The sequence below is a fragment of the Dipodomys merriami genome, unplaced genomic scaffold, assembly GCF_024711535.1.
Source record: "Dipodomys merriami isolate MVZ:Mamm:240054 unplaced genomic scaffold, mDipMer1.0.p SCAF_21, whole genome shotgun sequence".
NCBI lineage: Eukaryota > Metazoa > Chordata > Mammalia > Rodentia > Heteromyidae > Dipodomys > Dipodomys merriami.
The window spans coordinates 26,177,277-26,203,357 of NW_027203493.1; the positions used below are offsets into that span (position 1 = coordinate 26,177,277).

Sequence of the window (26,081 nt, forward strand, 5' to 3'; positions counted from 1 at the left end):
TAAATCAAGAAAATGTGGTGAGTATATACACAATGGGATTTTACTCATCCATTAGAAAGAAAAATATTGTACCATTCCTAAGGAAATAAAAAGACTTGGAAAAATTATATTAAAAGAAGGATGTCAGACCCAGAGAAACAAAAGTTGCAAGTTTTCCTTTATTTGGAGTAGCTAGAATAAGTATTGTATTATGCAAGTGGCTACAAATGTATTAACTGAAATATGGCAGACTCTCAGAAAACCTCAAGTAATATAATTCCTTAGAAAGACAAAATCAAACCAACAAAAGAGGCACCATGAAGTAGGTACTTGCAAAGAGGTGTGGGATCAAGAGAAAAGGGATAGAATGAAGAGAATTGGTGCAGTCAAGAATTCAGTGTATACATGACAAAATTAAGAAAATGAAAGGGGTGGGTCAAAGGAGGCTGAGAATACTGAAAAGGGTAACACTGATGAAGATGCATTGTATTCACAAACTGCTTTGTAAAATGGCATCTCCTTTGTACAACTCCTTAAAGGTAGTAACAAATGACAAAACTATTTCAAAAACAAAAATTTAAATTTTGGCGCATCAATAGTACAGCTCAGTTGATGCAAAAAAGCTCTGTCAGTCAGTCTCATATTATGGTCCCTTGTGTTCAAATCATTGTGTGTAATCTGATGAATGTTTGTTTCCCTGCCCTGAATGTTGTGCAAATAAATTTTCCCAAAAGCAAATGTTGTTCCAAAAGCAACTATAAAAGTTATGGAAATCCTCCCAAGCCAAAAAGGACATATTATATGCTCACTTAAGATGATGAAGTAAATATTTAGGATTATTAAAAGGTGTCACATCATTAACAGAAATGAGATGAAATTTTGCGAGAAATGAATCAATTAATTTTTATTAATTCAACAATTATGTATTAATTATATTGTATGTGCCCACTATTTTATTAAGGAATATGGAAGCCAAGGGGGAAAAATCAAGGTATTTTCCCTAGACACACCCATAATTATGTGGAAAAATCAAATAACAGAAATGGAGAATTGTACCACTGTGTATTATCACAGCAGTCTGGTCCAAGAACTACAGGAGAATTTTGAAAATGACCACATTTAAGAGAGAGAAACTTTAGCTCAAGTGTACCATAAAACTCTCCAATCCTACATGATAGCCTACAGTTGGCCCATCCTCTACAGATGGCCTGCATGTGATTTAATATATTCCTCTATTAAGGAAAGAATATAATGAAGAGTAGGTGAGTTAAGGTACTGTGGTTTAGTGATCTTTGAACTAAAATACATTCCTTGTTCTCTATTTGTAAAAACAAACACTGGTGATATAGGTTTAGGTAAGCCCAGAAAAGCATGCTTTATGGGGGTGGCAACACCCTAAATCTCTCTCTGCTTATCCAATAAAGGGTCTTATCATAATTGACTTATAATTTAATCTTCCTTAATTGTTTTGTTTTTCAAGGAAGACCTCAAGACAGGAAAGAAGGCAGTCTTCCTCAAAGTAAATTTCTTCCACGCAGCTTTCAGTTTTCAGTAACCTGGACCTGGCATAACACACAATCAGGATAGGTGATATCAAAGTAATAGAATTAAATCAGTACTTCTTGGAGTTCTAGGTCCAACACAAGTGTCTTTAACTTGTGGTACATAAACCATGCAGAGATCTATAGTTTATAGGAGGGCTGGAAAGGAGGCTCAGTGGGAGAGCGCTTGCCTTGCATACATGAGGCCCTGGGTTCAATTCTTCAGCACCACATAAGCAAAAAAGAAAAAAAAATAGAAATATAGAAGCTTCCAAAAAGAGGAATCCACTACTCTTCTTGATTTTACTTCTGTCTGCAGGCATTCCTGATGGCAAAACTGTTGTTAATAGTTTATAAACATTGTCTTTAGTTTCCTACTTGAATAATACCAGTTTCCAAGGACTAATAAAATTATTTTGTTTGCCAGTATATATAAATTATGATCTTAAAATACAGTGATAAAATACAAGCAAGTGAGGCTAAATATTTAAATTAGCTTAGGGCTTTAATCCTCTTTCTTATATAATCTTTAAAAGAAAGTCTGAAAACTTTGAATTGGACATGAATGGAGTTTGCAACCCATTGTTCTATTATAGACCCAGAAGCTGTAGAGGCATTTGACATACCTCTAAACTCTTGAGTCTAGCTAAAAGGAATTCAGAATTCAAAATTCATTTTTTCAAGCGAGCTGAAAGGTGAATATGGTCAAAATACTTCATGCAAATGTGTGAAAATGAAACAATAAAGCTTGTTAAATTGGTTGGGGGAATGGGAGAGATGAGGGGGCTAAGTCTGATCAAGGTAAATGTATTCACATATAAACATGTCAAAATAAAACCCACTAGTGCAATTAACAGGTATTTTTTAAGAATCATGAGGAAAAAAAAAAACAGAGTAACAAACCATGAAAAAGGTACCACCAGAGAAAATTCCTAACAAAAAGGTCATAAGCAACACAGTTAGGAAGAGGGAGGATGTTGTCCACAGAGAGAAAACCTTCTATACCAGCTCAGCTTTCTGTTACTTATTATTAAATGAGCTATCATACTTATTTTAGAGTAATATTGCAGTAGTAACTCATTAATAACCTTTAGGGAAAAGGCAGACATCTCTATAAGCCACTGAATTCTTATGATCCAGATAAACAAGAAAATCAGTTTGGAAGTTCTGGAAAAGCCCCTAGATTCCACTCAATAAGATGTTCTTATTTACTCAGTATAACATATCACAGAAAAATGAGAATTGTGAATTAAAATATTAAGGCAGGTTCTCAATTCACTTATAATGCAACCTATCTGGCTAATTAAAACAAGTAATATTTATGGCACTTTAATAGAAAAAAAATCAGTCAGGAGTCACTTATTTCTAATGAATTGAAGCAAATGAGTTTATTCTTCAGACCACACTGCTCAGACTAGTTGGGGTCTCGAGGGGATGGGTAAAAGGTGAAACAGGAAAGGATCTGAGTGTTAGAAACCTGTGAGGTACTGACCACTTAACCAATGTGTGGAATTTTCTTTGTGATGCTGTGAATGATATCCAATGTGCTGCCTTTGCCTCCCATGTCTGGTGTATGGATAGCTTTGTTCTCAATGGATCTCAAAACTGCATTCCGAATGCAGGTGGCATGAGAGTGGAGTTTGAGGTAATCTAGCATATTGCAACTTGATAGTAGCATGGCAGTCGGGTTGGCTAAATTCCTATTGGCTACGTTTTTGCCTGATTGCCTGGAGGCTGTCTCAAACACTGCACACATGCTGCCATAGTTGGCTCCAGGTACCACGCCAGCCCCTCCCACCAATCCTGTGCAGATGTTGTTGATAACGTTGCCATAGAGATTGGGCATCAACATGACATCAAACTGTTGGGGATGGGATACCAATTGCATGGTAGCGTTGTCCACAACCATGTTTTCAAAGAAGAGCTGAGGATAACGACTTGCTACTTCCTCACAGCACTTAAGAAAGAGTCCATCTCCTAGCTTCATGATGTTGGCCTTGTGCACTACTGTCACTTTTTGGCGCCTCAGCTTCTGGGCTAGCTGGAAGGCATGCTCGGCAATGCGCAATGACTTGACCTTTGTGATAATCTTCAGGCTCTCTACTACGCCTTTCACACCCTCATGCTCCAGGTTGCTGTACTCACCCTCTGTGTTTTCTCGAACAACTATGATGTCTATGTTCTTGTGCCGGGTCTCTATACTTGGCAGATTCTTGAAATGGATGACATTGGCATAGAGATCCAGAGAGGTACGAAGCATGTTGTTACGGGATTGGTGATCCAGTGGCAAGTTGTGATCCATTTCGATGTTACCCTTCAAACAGATGCGGTTTCGACGAACTGCCAGAATGGCATTGTAAACTTCCTTCTCCGGAGACATGGAGGTCACTTGTACCACCTCAAAGTCCACAGGCACACAGGCATGTCTGAACACCGTCTGGACATGCAGCATAAGTTCAGGGCCAACACCATCTCCGGGAATCATAGCCACTGTGTGACGTCCACCATATTTAGCTGATGGAGTAGCTATGTTACTAACAATGTGAGTGAACAGGTGCCTCCGAGAAATCTTAGGGCTATGTAACGCTTTCCAAACATGGCCAAAAATGGAAAGTGAGAAAATTGGCTTCACGGAGCTACTGGCTGCAGTCAGCATCCCCAGTGCCATGATCACCAAAACTTATTCCCCGCATGTGAAAGTATGTGTTCTTCCTTTAGTTTGGAATTGGCTTTCTTTGATGGAATTCTAAATCTAGTATTCTCTTCTATGACACAATTTTCTCTCCTTCCTTGTATTCTACGTTTGACATTCTACTATAGTGGGAGAGATTTCTAGAACAGATGAGATGTAAGGTGCAATATAATAGAAAATAACCACATTGTGTAGCTAAGGGTCAGTGCCCAAGCCCTGAATTGAAGGCACAGTACTAACACCAAAAACAAAATCAATCAATCAATCAATCTATCTATCTATCTATCTATCTATCTATCTATCTATCTATCTATCTATCTATCTATCTATCATTTATGATCTATCTATATATCATTAAGATCACATCAGAATTAAAGAGAAGGTACAGACATTGTACTTTTGCCCCTGCATCAACATGAGCACAAATGTTTCCACTTTCAAAATCTCATAGAAGAATGGTACATCTGCTTGCAGTGATAAATCCATACTGACACATTATTATCACTCCAAGTCCATGATTTACATTAGATTTCACACTTGATACCATATACTTGGTAGGTTTGGGCAAATGTATGATGACATATGCCCATCATTAAATATCATACAGATATTTTCTCCTTTGTAAAGAAATAAAGATTTTCTTAGAAAAACCTAGTTAGAATTTTAATCTCTTAGGACTCTCCCTAGACTTCTTGAATCAGAAGTTCTAGAATTGAGGATTAACAACCTGTTGTAATAATTTTGATGCACACTGAAATTTGGAAACTAGTGGGCTATGAAATGATCCTAATAAGGAATAAGGAGCAGCTATAGTAGAATAAAGACAAGGATAAGAGAGAAAAATGCTTCCCAGATAATTAATGTATACATATGGGTAGACTACTAACATAGGTGATGTTGAACATTATTCTTCTTTTAATATTTTTATTGTAAAATACTGTACAGAGGGGTTACAGTTATATGAGTAGGTAGTGAGTATATTCCTATTAAGCATTGTTACCCCCTTCTTTGTTTTTCCCCTAATATCCCTTCCCTCTCCACCCCAACTCCTCCCTACAACCCCCACCAAGTTGTAAAGTTGTTTTCAACATAGCATCTTGTATGGTCTCATTGTTACAATGGGTCAACCTGTATCCTTGTTTCAGCATTTTGTTATTTTCCTTCCCTTCTCCAAATTAGAAAAAATGTATATACAAGATACAGGGCACCAGAATAAAATATAATGACAACAGGGGTTATATCATAAAGGGAAGAGCATACAAAAAAAAAACAAAAAAAATCACATAGTACATACTCCTTATTGTAAATAAGGGAAATCATGGGACCTATGTTTCTTTGGGTCTGGCTTACATTACTTAATATATTTTTTCCAAGTGTTTCCATTTCCTAACAAATGGAGTGGTGCTATTCCTTCATGGAGGCATAGATTCGTGTGTGTGTGTGTGTGTGTGTGTGTGTGTGTATGTGTGTGTGTGTCTGTGTGTATCATACTTTCTAGATCCATTCATCTACTGAGGGACATCTGGGTTGGTTCCATATCTTAGCTATGGTGAATAATGCTGTGATAAACATAAACTAAAGCTGGTAGTTTTAGTATGGCCTTGTTTGTGATCATTTGGGTAAATGAGTGGGATTGCTGGGTCATACGGGAGCTCTATGAATAGTCTGTATTTAGCAGACTGAATGAATGATGATGCAATCAATGAAAATATCCCAACATTGGAAGAAAAGCAAGTTGTGTAGAGGATTATGTCTGGAAGTGTCATGTGTGGTAGGCTGTATCTACATAATAATGCCCAAAGGGTGGATTAATAAGGAATTCTCCCACTATCAGAAAATGGGTCATTGTTGATGAAGTAGAATCAAAAGTCATTAATATACTAGATGGTTAAACATACAGGAGTGTGTGTGTGTGTGTGTGTGTGTGTGTGTGTGTGTGTGTGTGTGTGTGTGTGTGTGTGTGTGAAATAGCCTATAGCAGAGAATATTAGCTTTTCTTTGGCTATGACACATGACAAATGGCATTCATATGAGATTCCCAGGAGCATACCCAATTGTAATGAAAAGCATGGGTGTGCACACACACACACACACACACACACACACACACACACACACACGGTCAAATGACTCACACTGCTCTTAAAATGTTTTACAGGTCATAGTCACAAAAGGAGAATTTTACTAGCAAATTATTACTTGGTTTTTTTTTTTGGGGGGGGTCCGGTCGTGGGGCCTGAACTCTGGGCCTGGGCACTGTCCCTCAGCTCTTCAGCTCAAGGCTAGCGCTCTACCACTTGAGCCACAGCGCCACTTCCGGCTTTTTTCTTTTTGCTTATGTGGTGCTGAGGAATCGAACCCAGGGCCTCAAGCATGCAAGGCAAGCGCTCTACCACTGAGCCACCTTCCCAGCCCAACTAGCAAATTATTAATCTAGCTAATGAGCTCAAAATATGTTATTTTTTAGGCAAAACTATCTTATGCTGTTTTAGTATGAACCATATTTTGAACTATATTTAAAAGATAAGGAAACCATTATATATGAGTAAGGACTTATAACTCTAATGTCAACATTATAAAATGAAAAATATAATATTTTACAATTATTTATAGTGTTAATACAAATAGTCTTGTTGCACATGACATTTTGATCATCATTTTGCTTTATATTTGGACATTAAAACAGTAAGTAACTTCATACTCATTGCTATGCTGTGAATATACAGAAGCATAAACATGTTTCCTTTACCTCTCTTCTTTATTAAATATGAATCCATGGGTAAAAAAATTACAACCATAAATCCACAATTTACACACGACAATATTTCAAAATTGCTGTAACTCTTGATGGCATATCAATAATATCAGATCATAGACACTTTCTGTAAATATAAAATAGGATTGTGAATTATGAGCAATTCACTCCATCCCACTCAAGTTCTACTTTGGTACACACATGGTGGCACACAATATTGAAATGCAAATGATAGTAACTTTGGAGTGACTCTACTGAGTTTGAAAAGTAAATCATTCACCAAGTACTTATAGCTTAATGCTTATGAATAAGTGAGTAGTTCTCAGGGTGACACTGCAATATGTCATGCCACTAAGATCTAAAAGTACTCATCTAGGCAGAGGTGGATAGAGAAAGCACAGAAAAAAATGACACTAACCCTAGGGACCATTAATATTTGAAGTGCTCAAAAAGGATGACTAGAGAAATGAGCTCTGATTCAGGAATGAACAGTCAGATGGATGTCACAGACTCTAACAGAATCAAAACACTAGGGATAAGGAGTCAACATTGTCAAGATACTGTTTTGAGGTAACAGTGGAAATAGCAATGCAGCATAGTTATTGACATACCTCAATGAGGTATGTACATCAATGTGTAAGAACACAGGATCCAGAGCCACAGTCTGCCCTGTCTGACCTCTGCATATTTTCCAAGCTTTATGACTTCCTTTGGAACTTATATTCCAGTGGAAGTAGACAGTAGAAAATAAAAGTTAATACAAACACACACACACACACACACACACACACACACACACACACACACACACACAAGATTGATAGACAAGTGAGCAAAATATATGGATCTTTTAGTGTCGAGGGGAAATGAATGCTGTGAAATAATATAAACCCTATATTTTCAAAGAGTTTATGTTCTTGGCAGAGTTAAGTGAAATGTATCTAGATGCTAAATGGTGGCTAAAGATCCAACTGACACTGTGTACCTGGGCTATGATGCTTGGAAAAGGACTTCAATCCAATCTTGATGGAAGGCTAGTACAGAGGAGGAAATACAGTTTTCTAAAATAGAGGTAAAACTAAAAGGTTGGTGAGATACCCTAACCAATTCTATTTGGCTGAAAGGAAGGGTTTATGTAGGAAAAGTGACAGACAAATGGGGAAAAGTAAATTGGGGTCAGAAAGTAGAGGGCCTTTAGTGGCAATCGAAGGATTTATATGATACCCTCGGGGTAGCAGAGAACATTAAGGGGTTTTGAAATAAAAATAAAAGGCTTTGAAAGATATTGCTTTAAAAAGAAAAACATGCATTAGGGAAAAAAAAGTGAAGTAGGCAATAACGTTTCAGGACCACAGTCACTTCATACAAAACCTTTGTTTAACACAAGCAGATATTTTAAAGCATGCCTTCTTTTTAGGAAAGTTCTTATTTCATGTCCTAGAGTTCCAGATTATGAGCGTTGTTTCATATTTTATTTCCAAAGGAATGAATGTGTGGTCTTATTTTCTCTATTGCATAATTAACGTAATTTCTCACCTGTCATGCCATCAATGCTAACAAGCAAAGAAGAATGGCAGAAGGCAGAAAACTAGGAGAAGCTATCTATCTACAAATGTCCTTCTTTCTCCCCAAAGAGAATCTTAGTACACAATACCAAGTATTTAACAGTGCGCTTGATGAAAATCTACGTATATCTTTCTTCAAAGAGGCTTCCTACCTACAATTGCTAATTAGTAAAGAAAATATTCTCCCCTGCAAGGAAAGATATTCAGGTATTAGTAGAGAATTAACTGTATTTGTATCATCCATATGTTTTTGCTTCCTTTGTGAATTATTATTATTGTTATCTGTAAGCAGTTGTAAAGAGGGGATTTCAACTAAATACATCAGAATATGAGGACAATGCATTGTGATCAATATAACCCCTTCCATTATTCTCCCTCATCTCTCCCAAACCTTCAAGTTACCTGATTCTATGTTCATAAGTGTACAGTGAACATTATGATCATTTTTTTCTTTTTAACTAAAATAGAAGAAGTTATAATGACAAGTGATATTGAAGCAGGAACGTTAGCCTTTCTTAAAAAATTTCAGGTGAAGACTGTCCATTGGAAGCACCTCATCTTGTATTATCCTACAAAACAAAATCACAGCCCAGGAACACGTCTATCAGCTACTTTTTTCTAACCTGGAGCCTTGACTATACCATTCGAAAACCTCTAGCAAGATTGTGATCTCCCAACACAATTCATCGATGAGATACTTACATATTTCTTCAATTTCTCTCTAGTTTGAAGGATATCCTTTTAAAGAAGATAAGGCAAGAGAAGCTCTTTGTGAAAATAATAAATGGAGATTCCCTCTCAAATCTATTTTTGTTTGTTATCCAATGATTTCTATTCATTTACTTAATTGTATGAGTGGAGTTTTGTTGTGATATTTCCCAAATATGCATACCACACACTCAAACCAAGCACATCCTTTTTTTTTTCTGGTTGTGGGGCTTGAACTCTGGGCTTGGGTGCTGTCCCTGAGTTCTTCAGCTCAAGGAAGGTGCTCTACCGCTTGAGCCACAGCGCCACTTCCGGTTTTCTAGTGGTTTATTAGAGATAAGAGTCTTACAGACTTTCCTGCCTGGGCTGGCTTTGAACCGTGATCCTCAGTTCTCAGCCTTCTGAGTAGCTAGGATTACAGGCATGAGCCACCGGCGCCCGGCCCAACCACATCCTTTCTATCACTTTCCTTACTCTCCCTCCTAAATCCGTGTCAACAATTTTGTTATTTTGTTGTTTTGTTGTTTTGTTCTATTTTCATATATGCAAAAAACTACTTTGAGCCTCTTCCTCATTCACCCTCTGCTTTTGTCTGCTTGGCTTTTACCTGCACCTTCCCCAATAACCTTTTCATTTTCCGGTCATTCATTTCTTCTTCCTGTATATTAATTGCATCACTATGGTATTTCAATTGTATACAGATTATACGAGGATCAGAATTACCCTCTCTATTGTTCCATATACCTATTTACACACATGTATATATTCCCCTCCCTGCTCAAAGCATCTCAGGCAAAGATACACCACAGATTTTTCTCAACATTTCCAATTTTAATTAGGCCAAAAGTCATAGGCTCTTTAAAATATACTCATCACCTGTTGAACCACTGTGACTCAGTTCTTATAATTATTATAGTAATTATAGATTCTAGAAAATAGAAGGGGCTTTTAGAGGCCAACTATTTAGCCAAGTGGTATAGCTATTAAAGAGTAATAGTACTGGTTGAGTACTAAAGAGTAGGTTTAATTATAAAAAGTATATACATAGCTAAAACATTCTCAAATGGAATCCTTCTTCCCTCTTAATATCCTGTCTATAAATGCTTTCCTTCCATTTAAGATGGAAATGTGCATCCACTGGGCATCCCATCCTTTTGGGTGATCCATTAATTCAATCAGAAAACTACAGCTATGAGAGCATGTTGTAGTTATCATTGCACAAATAAGGAGAGTAAGATGCCAAGAGGATGAATAACCCCTTATAAGTAGGTAGAGTCTGAGTCTCTTCACCCTCAAATTTGTACTCATCTCCCTACATCATTCTGCTTTCCTCTGTGCTTTGATGTATCTCCAGGGGCTACCATCCCTCTCCTCCCCCATCTCTGAGAACAGAAGGGTCATGCACCCATAAACACACAGATCACCATGGTAGACATTCAGGTTTTTAAAAGATAAACTGAGAATTATGTAACATTAAAAGTACCTGTAAACAAGTGAGTATGAGTTAAAATTAATTCACCTGAAGTAAATCAAGGAAAAAGGAAAGGCTCAAGAACCTTCAAGACAAATATCATTTTTTGCTTATACATAGGAGGACTCTCTACATGCTGCACATTTATTAGTCTGCTAGGTTATCAGGTATAAAGCAGATCATTCTCCAGCAACTTGACATGCTCTTCTTCCCTGAGCTACAAGTTGTATGGAATGTCAAAGGATGAGAATGAGGATGGATATAGATATATATATATACAGTGAATATGAGCAAATTCCATGTGGGTTTTTCCTGAGCCTGAATAACAGAGATTGTATTAAAAATAGAATGCATGATGCTCCTAAACTACTAATGAGCTCTGTTTGAATATCCACATTGCCAGTCGCAACATCCTGGGCTCCTCTCTTACAAAGGGACACCTTAATGAAGACATTTTCAGCTGTCTGAAGTAGTCTTGTGGACCATAATCTCTCTCTTTCCCGAGGCAGTGTGGAATACTGCCTGTCAAATATAATTACCAGGAGAACAGAAACTTCTCACTAATACCATGTTAACATGCCCACCATAAGCCCATGTGAAATGAACACAATAATGTCTGAGTTCATTGACTAAAACTGAAAGACATGGCTTGTGGTGCTCATCAACATCTGAGCATTAGAAAGGATATGATGTGATAAGACAAAGGAGGTTTTTATAGATGCAAATGTATTATATCAGGTTAGCTAAAATTTGGCAGTGTCAGTGTCATCTAATACCTATGGACTCTTGGTGCTACTTGATAAAAAATAATTTGAAAGGTTTTATGCTAGCTCAAAACCTACAGAAACATAAAACAAATAGAGATAAATAAGCTCTCAGTTTATGTATATGAAAATTAAGAAGAATCTTACAAGCATCTCAACTGGAGAAATGAAATCTCCTTTGCATGGAATCTAGGACAGCCAATCAAGGAGAAAGCTCAGCTGACATTTGAGTAATATTTATGCATTTATTGTTCTATGCACAGAAAATGAGGGGAAGGAAGCCAAGCATGGTAGCATACATGTGGTAATCCTAGCCTGCAGAGAAAACTGAAGCAAGGGAATTGCCAAGTTAGAGGATTGCCTGAGCTACATACCAAGTCCCTGACTCAAAGGGAATCAAAGTGAAAGGATGAACTAAAAGAGGGAGAAGAAGATAAAGAGACTAAGGAAAGCAGAGGAGAAACTACAAAAGCTAAAAGGATTGCAGGAAGAAAATCTTGATTTCTATACTAGCAAAGACGTGCCTAATTTTCCACTGTCCACATCTTCTGTATGTTAAAGCCAGAGTAAGCTGGCAAATGGTCAGAAATACAACTTTCTAGGGAGTAGCTTTTCATGCATGCTTCTTGGGTAAGTTAATCTTGGGACAGAACTTCCCACTAAAATGAAACTCCAGTCGCCTAGAGTGATAACTCCTATCCCTTAAATAAAGTGTCAAATACTTACCATTTTATCTTTCCTCTGTGTCCTTCCCATTTTCCTTTCAATGTTTCCTGTGCTCACCTCCCAGGTAAAATCTATGCCCCCAAACCTATTTTCATAGTTTCCTTCTAAGTCCCAACCATACAAATTCTTATACATCCAATATTTCTGCTGCATTGCCATAGTTTTAGCACACCTGGTTCTGGCTTGCACCAGAACAAGAGCCTTTTAGGAAAGGTAGTCACTACCGGGCGCCAGTGGTTCACACTAGCAATCCTAGCTACTCAGGAGGCTGAGATCTGAGGATTGAGGTTCAAAGCCAGCCTGGGCAGGAAAGTATGTGAGATTTTTTTCTCCAATTAACCACCAGAAAACCAGAAGTGGCACTGTGGCTCAAATGGTAAAGCACTAGCCTTAAGCTGTAGAGCTGAGGGATAGCTCCCAAGCCCAGGATTCAAAAAAAACCAGATAAGTCACATACCAGATGTGATGGTGACATGTCACCATGTAACAAACTGAGCACATTCTTTAAGGTCAGAGGCAGTTTGATAACATAAGTATGCTTGACCCCAGGGAGTCAGGCTGAGCCCAGCAGCATATTTCAGAATGACAAAGGTGTCCGAGCACAGCAAGATCTTTAAGTTACTTTTAACTTGAGGCCAAAGTGAAGAGTTCCCTTGTCTTTTTTCTTTCTTTCTTTTTTTAAATGCCAATATTAGTAGATTCTTCAGCAGATCTGCCTCCTGATCTTAATTGTTGCCATTACAGGCAACCCCAGTGGGATTTGTTTCTTTCATGGATACAAATTCAGACAATCAAATCTTCATTTCTGACTATTAAGTACTCAGGGTAGAAAAAAATCTACGAAAAGGAGTATTTATGATCTCAAGTGTAATCATATCAATACTATCTACCTGGGGATCTTCAGCAAAAGCATATATATATATATATATATATGTACATATATATATATATAATGGTATAAAAATAGTATAAAGTGAAAGAACATTTAGAAAACTGACAGAAAGCCAGGTGCTGGTGGCTCATGCTTGTAGTCCTAGCTACTCAGGAGTATGAGATCTGAGGATGGAGCCAGCCCAGGCAGGAAAGTCCATGAAATTCAGTGGTAGAGCACTTGTCTTGCATACATGAGGCCCGAGGTTCGATTCCTCAACACCACATAAGCAGAAAAAGCAGGAAGTGGTGCTGTGGCTCTAGTGGTAGGTAGCTAACCTTGAGCTGAAAAGCTGAGAGACAGTGCCTAGGCTGAGTTCAAGCCCCATGACTGACATAAAAAAAAAACAAAACAAAAAAAAAACCTGGAAGTGGAGAAAATGTCAGGGACAGTGCCCAGGCCCTGAGTTCAAGCTCCCATATGAACCAAAAAGAAAAAGAAAAAGAAAAAAAGCCTGACATAGATATGCACAATAGTATTAGACATTCAAATACTAAATATTCTTTGTGTATGAGATCCTTTGCTAGTCAACGAAGATAAGAAAGATAAGAGCTCTCCTCAGATGCCAGAGCCTAATGCTTGTAATCCTAGCTACTTGGGAGATGGAAAATAGGGAAGATTGTGGTTCAAGGCCAGCCAGGGTCAGAAAAATTTACAAAACCCCATCTCAACTGTCAATAACCTGGCTCTAGCCACAGGTGGTCCACACCTATAATCTTAGCTACTCAGGAGGATGAGAGATGGAGGATCACAGTTCAAAGTTAGCTAGACTGAAATGTCTGTTAAACTCCATATCCAATTAACCAGCATTAAGCTTAGTTCAAGACATTGCTCAAATGCTGGAATGCCAACCATGAACAAACAAGCTAAGCAAATGGCAGGCCCCTGAATTCAGGCCTTGGTAGTGGAAAAACAATATACCACAGAATTGAGAAAAATAAAGGAAAGGGTGGCTGGAAAGGGGGTGAAAATGTTGAAGGATGACATAGATCAAGTAGTATTATATACATAAATTGTTTTGTTAAATGGAAAAAATTCAATATATAACCTAAATATGAAGAAAAGCGAGAAGGGGTGGGGTGGGAGAAGTGGGTGAGGATGTTGAAAGGGGTGACATTGACCAAAAGGCACTGTACTCATAAACTGCTCTGTCGAATGGTAATTCCTTTGTATAACTACCTAAAGAAAATATTAAAAAAAAAAAAGGGGGGGGGAAGAAAGAGGAGAGGAAGAGGAAGGAAAGAGCTGGACATGGTAGTTTACACTTATGTCAGCAATACTAAGAAGCATAAAATAGGAGGATCATAGTCCAAAGCAGCCCAGGTAAAAAAGCAAGAGACCTTGTCTCAGAAATAACCAGTAAAGCCAGGCGCCAGTGGCTCACACCTGTAATCCTAGCTACTCAGGAGGGTGAGATCTGAGGATTGCGGTTCAAAGCCAGCCCGGGTAGGAAACTGCCTGAAACTCTTTTTTTTTTTTTTTTTTTTTGGTGGGTCCAGTCGTGGGGCCTGAACTCTGGGCCTGGGCACTGTCCCTCAGCTCTTCAGCTCAAGACTAGCGCTCTACCACTTGAGCCACAGCACCACTTCCAGCTTTTTTCTTTTTTTGCTTATTTGGTGCTGAGGAATCAAAACCAGGGCGTCATGCATGCAAGGCAAGTGCTCTACCACTGAGCCACCTTCCCAGCCCCTGCCTGAAACTCTTATCTCCAATAAACCACCAGAAAATCGAAAGTGGCGCTGTAGCTCAAGTGGTAGAGCATTAGCCTTGAGCTGAGGACAGCCCTCAGGCCCAGAGTTCAAGCCCCACGACCGACAAAAAAAAAAAAAAAAAGAAAGAACCAGTAAAAAGTTCTAAAGACATGAGTCAAGTAAAGGAAGACCTGTTTGGCAAGTATGAAACCCCAAATTCAAATTCTAGTATTACCTTTGCCTTTTAAAGGAGTCTATCTGGTAGTAGCCCAGCTATATGAAAAAGTGTGATATATGCACCAAATATTGATATGCAAGCAAGAACTGCTTATCATGAAGGAGCAGAGGATTGTGAAAATCTTCAATAAGAAGATAAAACTTGATTTGCTCTTGTGAGGGGGAGAGAAATTTTCCTTAAAAGAAAAAAAAAAAACTAGACTACATTCCAAGCAGAAATAGCAAAGTAGAAAAGTATAAATGTTAAGAGGGGTCACAGGCTATTCCCTGTTAGAATTGGAGGTGAAAATATCCAGACAGGAGGTGTGCACTAATATGACCTTTTCCAACAACAATAGGTATGTGTTAGATTTCAGCATATTTCTGTTCACAGATATCTAAACAGAATATAATCTGCAATCAGGAAACACAATACGCAGATTGTTTCAGGAAGTGGGAGAGGAGAGAAAACAAATGTGGAGAAGCAACATCTTTAACAGCATATCTTCATTTCTAGTTGCCCGGCTCTACTGAAAGCTGTTTATCTACCAGATGTGTGTCTGGATATAATCTTGTCAAATTGCATTCCAATTCTCCCTCCAAAGCTGGTTTAGAAAGTTTTTGTTTTTTTTTTTATTTTGTTATTGTTGGTATACTAAGAAACTCTGAATTTCATTAGCTCCATAGAAGATGATCCAAGCAGAAAAGTCTATTTGTCTTACAATATATCCTGGGGTTTCCTAAGGATAGTGTCTCTATTTTCAACCAGGACAAGAATGAGGGAATTACTTCCCTGTGAGACAGAATGTCTGCAGAGCACAGGTTATCAACACACTTAAGAAAACAGAGGTGTCAGCTTTGGAAGTTCAGCTTCTATGGACAGGCCAGATAAATGTAAAATCTTGCTAACCTTCGTAAGTGAGAAGTAAGCACTCCAAAGGACTCCCCTTTGATTAGTCTAGCCCCGTTAAAGATACAGTCCAGTCGGTTTCATTCAAGTCTCAGGATAGTCCATGTGACTCCCAAGTCACTTTGTTCTTACCACGGAGATTGAGTTCTACCAGTAAATTAGGTCACCCGCATATGTTGTGTCCATCATTTCAGACCCTCTGCTCCCCTCTGTGTCAAAAAAAGGTGAAAGACTGTGCTTCTGCAAAGCAAGTCAGTGTTGTGGGTCTTGCTCTACTGCTCTAAGATGTCCCTGTGCTCCACATGACCATCCTGTAGCCCCCCAATGGCCATCACAGCACAGCTGGGTTCTTTCAGCAAAGGCAGTGAAATGTACTGAAAAAAGAATGGATGGCAAAATACTACTTAATAGCACAGGGGAAGAAGCTTGCCAAACACACAGTACAGTTCAGCTGGCTGGCATTTTCATCAGTGACCACCAGTGTCTGCCACCTTTATAGACAAGGAGTTAACAATAAATATAAGCTTGCAACGATTGATAATGGCCCATGGGCAAAGAGGATTTTCCAGGCAATTCAATAGTGCTCAGCTCCATTAGGCATGTCTATGCAATCCTCTTGCCCAATTTCAATCTCCCTTTCCATTCACTCTCTTCCCTCCGTGGAGTCAGTCTTTTGTTTTTTATGTTCCGTACACCGAGCAAATATTGTTTTAATATTAACTTTATTTATGACACAATGTATACATTTGTTTGCTAGGTTTGAAGCCATCTGTGAATTCATTTTGATGGCACAACTTCTATCATGTAATTTCTATAGTTAGAAAGGCAATTTTCCCCCCATCATTGCATTTTCTTCAGGTACCATTCTAAATGTTCCATTTAGTCTCACAATTAGTCTCCTATTTAACATATGCTGACTTCACAGAGGCACATTTATTATTTCATTGCCCAATGCTATGAAAAGAAACAGTCTGTTTCGATGAATGGCTTACACCGCTTGGGCAGCTTTGGTAGTGGACTGACCAAACATACGGAGACAGAACTTTACAACATGCATGCTACACTCTTCCCTGAAACTGGTTCACATGGTTCCTTCTCCACAAATGTTACACCTTTTCCCTCAAACTGAACTGGAGTTCTGCTTGAGGTCTATCCACCTTCAGTTATTAGCTTTAACATGCTGTTGTCAACCTTTTCCACCTCTATCCCCAACATAAAACAGAAACTGAAACCCTTCTCCATTGAAGTCCATTCACACTGTGTTGTAACTGCCTCTATTTAGTTATCTATAACCTTCAAAACACGGTAATGCTTTTGATACGAGAGTCTGTGATTTTTGATTTTTTCCCATCACACCCTTGCTTATAGACATCTGACATATTTGTGGTTAACTAATAATTATGGGATGAATAATAGGAAGAATATATGTGCTACCCCAGCCTGTCCTCTAAGGAACTCACAGTGAAACAATTACTATCTTTCTCTTCTACTCTAGAAAGTGTCATACATGAATAATATATCACAAAGTTAACCTCATGATCAATACATTACAAAAAAGGATATATTCTGTATCCAAAGAATCTGCATTTGAATCTGAACTCTAGTATGCTTTTATTGTATAACCTTGACCAAGTTCTTTAATCTTTTTTTAATACTAGTTTCATCATCCATGAAGCAGGCTTGAAGATTATCTCTTTCATGAGTTACTGTGAGACACATTAGGAAACAATGTTGGAAAATTATTTTGAAGAGAAGCAAATAGCTAAGTAAATCACAGTTATCACTTTATCTCCCTATTATTGATACTATCTAGAAATAGTGAAACCGTTGTGAAAAACAATCTAAGAAGATATTACGAAGCACTGAAAAGATCTCTGAAGATCAGATTCCTAAGTACTCAGGACAATCCTGTTATTAAGATACTACAGGAGGACTGGGAATGTGGTTTAGTGGCCTCACATGCATGAAGCCCTGGGTTTGATTCTTCAGTACCATATAAACAGAAAAAGCTGAAATGGTGCTGTGGCTCAAGTGGTAGAGCACTTGCCTTGAGCACAGAGAGGCTCAAGGACAGTGCCCAGGCCCTGAGTTCAAGCCCCAGGACCAGCAAAAAAAAAAAGATGCTACAGGCCTGTCCTTTGGTGGGGGAAATCTAAAAACCTATAAACAGGAGATGTGACCCCAAGGATTCTTGGGTATCCAAAATCCTTTGTCCCTAAGTGCAATGTTTCATAGCATTGACACATTAATCTGTATCCAGATACAGTTAATTTACTTAAAGTGACGTAAGTTTGTAAATTTATTTATCTATTTTTTATGAGTGTCAGTCCTGACCTTGAACTCAGAGCCTGGATGCTGTCCCTGAGCTCTTTTGCTCAAGGCTAGTGTTCTGCTATTTGAACCATACCTCCACTTCTAGTTTTTTGGTGGTTCATCAGAAATAAGAATCTCCCTGGCTTCCCTGCCCAGGCTAGCTTTGAACTGTTATCCTCAGATATGACATCTGAGTACCTAGAATTATAAGCCTGAGTGTCCAGGTTCATGAAAATAGTTTTGAGTAAGAACAAACTAAGCTGTTTCACTTTTTTCCAATTTTGCTTCTCTGGTATATTTAACCTCAATCTTTGAACTTGTCCCCAAATTCCATTCTGGTCTCTGGAACCCAGCTCCTCACAGATAATATCATCCAGTAGCCAATAATCTGCTTGGCTTCCTGTTTCTGATTTGGAAATCCTCTTCGTTGTGATCCAGTCTATCACCTTGACCCTTCTTTCTTCATGTCATTGTCAACATTTTCCTAAACACTGGACATTGATGATTGATTCCCTAGGGTTTTGAGTTAACTCATCAGAAGGAGCATGCTTTCCAGTTATTTCAGCTCCCTTCCTCCCTCCAAACAACTACTTGATGAATCTAGCAGTCCTCTCCCAGAAAAGTGGCAGCATTTGTTCTTGATTGGGAATAGTTAGCTATATAGCTTGGTTAATTAGGAGTAGGTTGGTTAATAATATGTGGATTATAGCTTTCTATCTCAGAAGTAGATTTCAAGCTACAAATTAACTCTGAGAATTATCAATTGCCCATTACATGATGCCCTATATAAATATACTCTGATGCTTTTCAGAATCTCCTTTTGTGTTTAAAGAACAGGGGATCTCAACTCTTTTAACTTCAAACTTCTTTGCAATGGTCACCAAGTACTGAAATCATTGTCTATCTTACCCTGTCATACAGGTATTTTAGAGAATGCAGAAAGGCTTCTTTAAAAAAGAGTGTTCATACTTTCTTATTACACACATTTAGGTCATGTTTTCATACTTAATTCCTCAAAATAGCTCATAAGCTTCCGCTGATTATGCATACTACTGCTCCATTATAGATGTCTGATAAATAATATTTAGCATGGATTAGTTCTTTATTCAAATTCTTCAAAGAAGGATGAAGAACTGAAAACCAAAGGGCATCTAGAAAAGCTTAGGGTTTAAATGGCTGAGCTAGGAATTCAGTCCATATATTTAGCAAACCAATGGTTTCCCAACCAGAATGCCAGGAACAAGGAAAGGTTTGCTGAGTTGCTGGTCCTTTCAGACAGGCAGATCAATTTCGGCAATTAGATGCCTCACCTGTTTAACCACTTGTGTCTATAACACACTATGTTATATGTGAACCATTGGAAGTCACTATTTCCAGTCTTTTTTTTCCCCTTTCATCACTGGATGAAGACTCAAGACCTCATGCCCCAAATCCTTTTGTTTGCTTTTAAGATACGGCTCACACTAATTTTGCCCAAACTGGCCTTGGAATCATGATTTTCTACCTCAACTTTCCATAGAATAACTAGATTTCTAGGCCTAAGTCATCATGCTTGCATATTTTCACTATTTAAGCCTTATATTTATAACCTGTAGTCTCAAGAATAGGATGTTTTGCTGAAGATAATAAAATGTATCAGATTATCTGAGTTAGTCATTGATTCAATCATAACGAAAGGTATGATTGCTCTAATTCCTATCTGTTAGAAATAAAATACAACAACAATCTGCTTATCTAGGTGTTTAGACTATGGTCCTCCAAATACAGCTGACAGCTGATAAGAAATCAAAATAGCACCATCCTAAAGAAGGAAATGATATTTTAATTTCAATGGCTAGAAGCAAAGAAAAGCCCTGCAGGTTTTGAGAATAGTATGAATGAAGGTGGCTCTAAATTTAAAGGCAACAGAATATAGTGAGGAAGATAAAACTCCCTACAAATGCATTCATATGAGTAGTTTTGTTTCCCATGCCTGGAAAACAAAATAGTCAAATATGCAAATTATTCTTTCATCTAAGACATTATCTTTCATTTGGCTAAAAAATAAGAACTTTCACTGCCTGATTTGTAAAATTTTACATCAAATACATTTCATTAGATTAGGAATAGAAAGATTTTCTTCATTTGAATGCTAAGTGGGTTTTTTTTCCTGCTTTTCCTCACAAATAAACTGAGTTACCACATCTGTACTGATTAAATTAATTCCCAAAGGCCTTAAAAAAAACAAATTAGGAATGGTCCAGGCTTCAGGTGAGTATAGATACTGAAATTGCAACATATTATAAGAAACTAGTTTATTCTAATCTCACTTTATGCAGTTTATAGATTTCCATGTTACCTTTTAATTTAGTCTCTCTCCTGTGATCACAAAATGGATACAAAATGTAGGTGTATCCTTCTAGACTCCCTTCTATGGTAGAAAAACAAGTCTCCTTATCCAATATGACTCAGGGTAAAAAAGCAAATTGGCTTTACATAGATAATAGGCTAAGTCCTATATCATTCTTTGTGGCAGGAAAATAAACTACTCTAATTGTCTTAAGGGCTCTGTGTTCCAGTGCTGTAGAATTAAAAGACTGAGGGAAAAGCAAGCAATTCTCAGAAGAAAAACAAATAGTTGTCAAAATTTTGAGTAGCATAAAACAACAGATACTCTGTTGTAATAGCTAATATCTTAGCTATTACCATTCTCAGGAAATTTACTCTCCTCAGATGTTCACAATCTAGTATCTGCAGCTATCAGCCCTTCAACTCTTTCTCAGAAACACCCATTAAACAATTGATATAAATATATCCAACCACTACAAACCTCTGGCAATCACCCAAAATGCAATCCTTGCCCACATTCATTTCCATTAAAACTCAAGGTTAGATGCAGCATTTTTTTTTCCTGAGGCTTGAACTCACAGCCTGCATGCTGCTCCTGGACCTCCTTGTGCTCAAGACTGGCACTCTACCACTTGAACTAAAGCACTATTCTGTCTTTTTTATGTAGTTTATTGAAGATCAGAGTTTCACAAGGATTTTTCTGCCCAGATGGCTTCCAACTGTGATCCTCAGATCTCAGCCTCCTGAGTAGCTAGAATTACAGGTGTGAGCTACTGGTATCCAGCTAGATAAGAGCATTTTTCTCTCTCCTCATGCTTTATTCTCTCCCATTGATTTTCTAGATCTTGAAAGAAAACAACTTTTCTTAAATCCTTTACTCTTCCAGAGGATGCTTCCTCTATCACCTAGTAATATCTTTGTTGCTTGTAACATCATAAAATCACTCCCCCCAAATCTACTTATTGAATATGTTCTGAGTTACTACTGTTGGTAGGAATTTAAACTTGTACAGCCACTTTGGAAAGCAGTATGGAAATTCCTCAACAGACCATACATAGATTTATGACCCAGTAATTCCACTCCTGGGCACTTATCCAATAGACCACAAACCAGGCCACACTAAAGCTACCAGCATAACCATATTCATTGCAGTATTGTTTACTATTGTGAAGATGCCCCTCAATGGACAAATGGATCAAGAATATGTGGTAAATATGCACAATGGAATTCTATGTTTCCATCAGAAAGAATAATATTATACCATTTGTATTCCTTTCTTTTTTTGTCAGTCATGGGGCTTGAACTCATGATCTTTTGCTCTGAGATCTTTTGCTCAAGGCTAACATTCTACCACTTTGAGTCACAATGCCACTTCTGGTTTTTGAGTGGTTAATTCGAGATTAATATCATAAGGACTTTTCTGCCCAGGCTGCCTTTGAACCACGATCCTCAGATCTTAGCCTCCTGAATAGCTAGGATTACAGGTGTGAGTTACTAGTGCCCAGATATAGATGATGAGATAATGAGTATTCATGAGTATACATAGGTGATGATGAAGAAGAAGAAGAAGAAGAAGAAGAAGAAGAAGAAGAAGAAGAAGAAGAAGAAGAAGAAGAAGAAGAAGAAGAAGAAGAAGAAGAAGAAGATATAGACAGACAGATAGATAGATAGATAGATAGATAGATAGATAGATAGATAGATAGATAGATAGATAGATAGATTGATAGATAGATAGATAGATAGATAGATAGATAGATAGATAGATAGATAGATAGATAGATAGATAGATAATAGGAAGATTATGGCCAAAATGTATACGTCAATCAGTTTCCTAAGCACTTCTATGTGATTTAAAACTGAATGCAAGGCAAGCAAGAGAGGTATGTCCAATCATTATCCTCAGTTGGGAGCATGACCTACAAAGAAGTTAAGTGATTTACCCACTTCACCTATTCCAGTAAAGACCCAGGCTTCTCTTATGTTTTGTATATGCTTTAATTCCTCTAAGCCTTGTGTTGAAGTTTGATCCTAATGTATGTCTTAAGGGGTGGTGTAAACTTGAAGAGATTATTAGGTCAGAGAGATCAATATCTTCCTCCCTTTCTCTCAGGATAGTGAATTATTGCTGCCAAAGAACTGAAGAATGTCCTTTGTCTTTTGCATTTTTTTGCACAAGCCAGTTTGCTCTTCCACTTTCTGGCATGTGTTGAAGCCGTGCAAAAACCTCACCAAAATCTTAGCAGACTCTACTCTCAGACTTCTTAGCCTCCAGAATGACAGTCCTAAGTATACTTCTTTCCTTTATAAATTACCGAGTCCTGTGTACCTTGTTTATAGCAACAATAAAAGGAACTGAGATCTTGGCATTGGTGGCTCATGCCTGTAATTTTAGCTACTCAGGAGACTGAGATCTGAGGATAATGGTTCAAAGCCAGCCCGGGCAGGAAGTCCTTGAGACTATTATCTCCAATAAAACCGGAAGTGGCACTGTGGCTCAACTAGCCTTGAGCTGAAGAGCTGAGGGACGGCAACCATGCCCAGAGTTCAAGCCCTATGGCTGAGCAAAAAAAAAAAAAAGGAACTGAGATAGCTTCTAGCCAGTCTAGCTCCAGTACTGATGCCCACTGCATGTCTGATCACTGCTCTGAAGGTGTGGTAGATAGATGGAAGAGAAGCTATCTTGGAAAAGACAAGCTGATAATATCTACTATGAGGTTATTATAGTCTCCTCCCTAGTCTTTAGGCAAGAAGATCAACTCAGAGAAGATACATCACCTGGATCATACTTCATGTGCTAGAGTTGAAAATTAAATCCACGAATACCAGATTGGGTTTATGATTTTGGTAGTTTCCTCTTCCTAACATAATTTCTATGAAACATCACATATCCCAAATTGTCTGAGTCTGTTATTAGTAAAGTTGTGTGCTGTGTAAACTCAGCAGTCAAATATAAACTCAATAAGTGATATGCCTAAGCTTGTCAGAGAATTACCCACAAATTGCTACATTTTCCCATCCTTGAGAATGTACGGCTCTCCTCTGGCTAATGGCTGTACCGAGAGACTGCAGAACATATCACTATTTAAAGCTGATAAGCATCATCCCAGTGAGCAGGTCATTATGAAAAGCATTATATCTGCTCTTTTATGGATTGTTTTTAATATGAAATTGATCTTGAAATACAACAGAAGTAACAGCAATAGACTTGTTTTCTTTGTTTTTATGCTCCCCTTTATCTTAGCAAATTTGCGTGCTGATGAATGCTACTCATTTCGGCTCAATGCTTGACTTTATGGTAAAACACTGTCCTAAGTTAGGAAATGTTGTACTGTAGAAGGAAGTAAATATTCTAAGCCTCTGGTATATGGGTTCCAGCCATCTGTCTGCTTAACAAATGCTACCGCATTGCTTTTGACTAAAAGCCAGAACTGGGCTGCTTAACATTACAATCACAGAAAGCACCATTTCCTATTTTCAGTGTGCCTTGTTGTTTCTTCAGAAATTTTCTCATGGGTGCAGATTAACCAATGTGGCATGTTGTTTTGTTATTAATTTGAAAAGTTTTACAGCTTATGTGTTGGCAACTAGACCTGGAAATGTAGCTAGTTTGAAGTGAGATATGTCAAACCTAATTCTTCCTACCTCTGTCAAGGTAGCATAGATTCTGGTGTGTTATGAAGAATTCTTTACACACACACACACACACACACACACACACACACACACACACACACACACACACACACACACACACACACACACACACACTAAACATAATGCAAAAGAACTAACACTAAATTTCTCTCTTGTAAATTGCCAAATGTCCAATTCGCCAGTTATAAGAAATGACCACTAACCACAGGAAAGATTCTGTCATATTCCCAAAGGAGGAATCAAATATAAAATAAAAGAATTATGAGCTGTGCAAGACTCAGGTGGAGTGTAACTCAAGAGATATCTAATGACTCTGAGTTCTTTGCACTACTTTCCAGCGACCCATAAAGCATTTTCTCAATTTTCTTTTAAAACTGGTAGGATCAGAAGCTTAGATAAAAAGTGAACTGCCTTAATTTGATTGAAACCAGACTGAAGTAGTGATGACATGGTTGGAGAAAATGAGCTCAGTCAACTAGAGAAATAGTTAAACCCTGGGTGCTTGCATTCTTTCTTACTTGTAGACCTACAAATGATCGTCACAGTGCATCAGTCAGAATACATTTCAAAAGTACATACAAAGGTCTATTTTCTACCTTTACTCATTTTAATCATAAAATTTCATTTATAAAACAGGGGTTAGCAGAGATTGCAAGTTTCATCAGTAGCTATGCCCTTTCCCCTTTTTTTAAGCACTGAGGAAACCAGGCATTAAAATTTTAACAATTCAGTGTGAGCCAAAGAGCTAGGTTTTACTTTCAGATCTGACCTATAGCAACCTCTTAGGCATGCATGACCTGACACTCTGCCCCATTTGGACACAGCGTAATAGCAATTATGAAAAACAAACAGATCAGAACCATAAGACAACAATGATTGTGTTTCTAAATCATTGTGTTCAGTACAGGCTATAGTCACCAACAAATCCTAATAAACAATGACATCAGTAATAAATTACAAGTTATTGTATGGGATCCTTTGAAAATCTGGAGTTTAGTTATTTATAGAAGGAACTATATTTCCTTACTTCATACAAGTAGTTTTACATGTGAGTTTTACATGTGTTGGCAATTTTACCATCAAAAAGTTTTCTCCTTTAGGAGGTAAGAGTGAAAAATAAATTGCAAATATCATCACGTATTCTAACAAGTGAGGAAATAAATAACAAGAAGCGACTTCACTGGTCCATTGTCATAAGACAAGGTGTAATTTCCAGGTCCAGGCAGGTAAACATCTAGCTGTAATGAGATTAGGCAAAAGCCATAAAAACAGAAACTAAGTTCCATATGGTTGAATTGGAAGATGGCCATAGTTTAAGGACTAAGCTTTGAACAACTGTCAACAGAGCTGAGAGAATTCTTCCATGAATATAACTAATTTTATTCAGGAAAGCAAACAGCACAGTGTGCTTGCTCATGGCTGAAATGAAGAAATACATATTTGTGTTTGGGATAGTATGAGGCAGAAACTTGCAGGCAAACAACCATAAACAACAACACAGTCTACTGGTCAATCCTAAGAATGCATTCAAGAAATACCTTTCCAAAGAGAGATTGCAGTTAGTCTACTCCTAAATTATGTTAACACTTATACGTTGTGTGTAAATATGTTTCAGCTTGTTTTTTCTGTTTATTCTTGCCTTAATAAAAACCCAAAGCAATGCAATTCTTTAAGATATTGGTAAGAAGTATCTCAGCCAGGCAGACTCAAAAATAGCACTTAACCTAGACTTCCTGAGCACTGAATTCCCACAGCACAACAGTACTTAGGAAGTGACAATGACTAAAATCTTAAGCGAATGCCTTCAAATATGGCATCCAAGCCATATTTGGACAAT

General features: G+C 37.8%; 2 protein-coding genes across 3 annotated transcripts in view; both read right to left on the reverse strand.

Moving 5' to 3' along the window:
* Nell1 (neural EGFL like 1) overlaps nt 1–26,081 on the reverse strand; it is an 824,312-nt gene that overhangs the window by 255,117 nt on the left and 543,114 nt on the right. The window lies entirely within an intron of this gene.
* LOC138833759 (isocitrate dehydrogenase [NAD] subunit gamma, mitochondrial-like) lies at nt 2,910–4,243 on the reverse strand. The gene has a single exon (XM_070032055.1). It carries the CDS (start codon nt 4,186–4,188, stop codon nt 3,016–3,018), a length of 1,173 nt encoding a protein of 390 aa, XP_069888156.1. The 5' UTR covers nt 4,189–4,243; the 3' UTR covers nt 2,910–3,015.

What these genes read in the sequence shown, in the direction of transcription:
- LOC138833759 (XM_070032055.1), bottom strand. Translation starts at nt 4,188, where the DNA reads ATGGCACTGGGGATGCTGACTGCAGCCAGTAGCTCCGTGAAGCCAATT.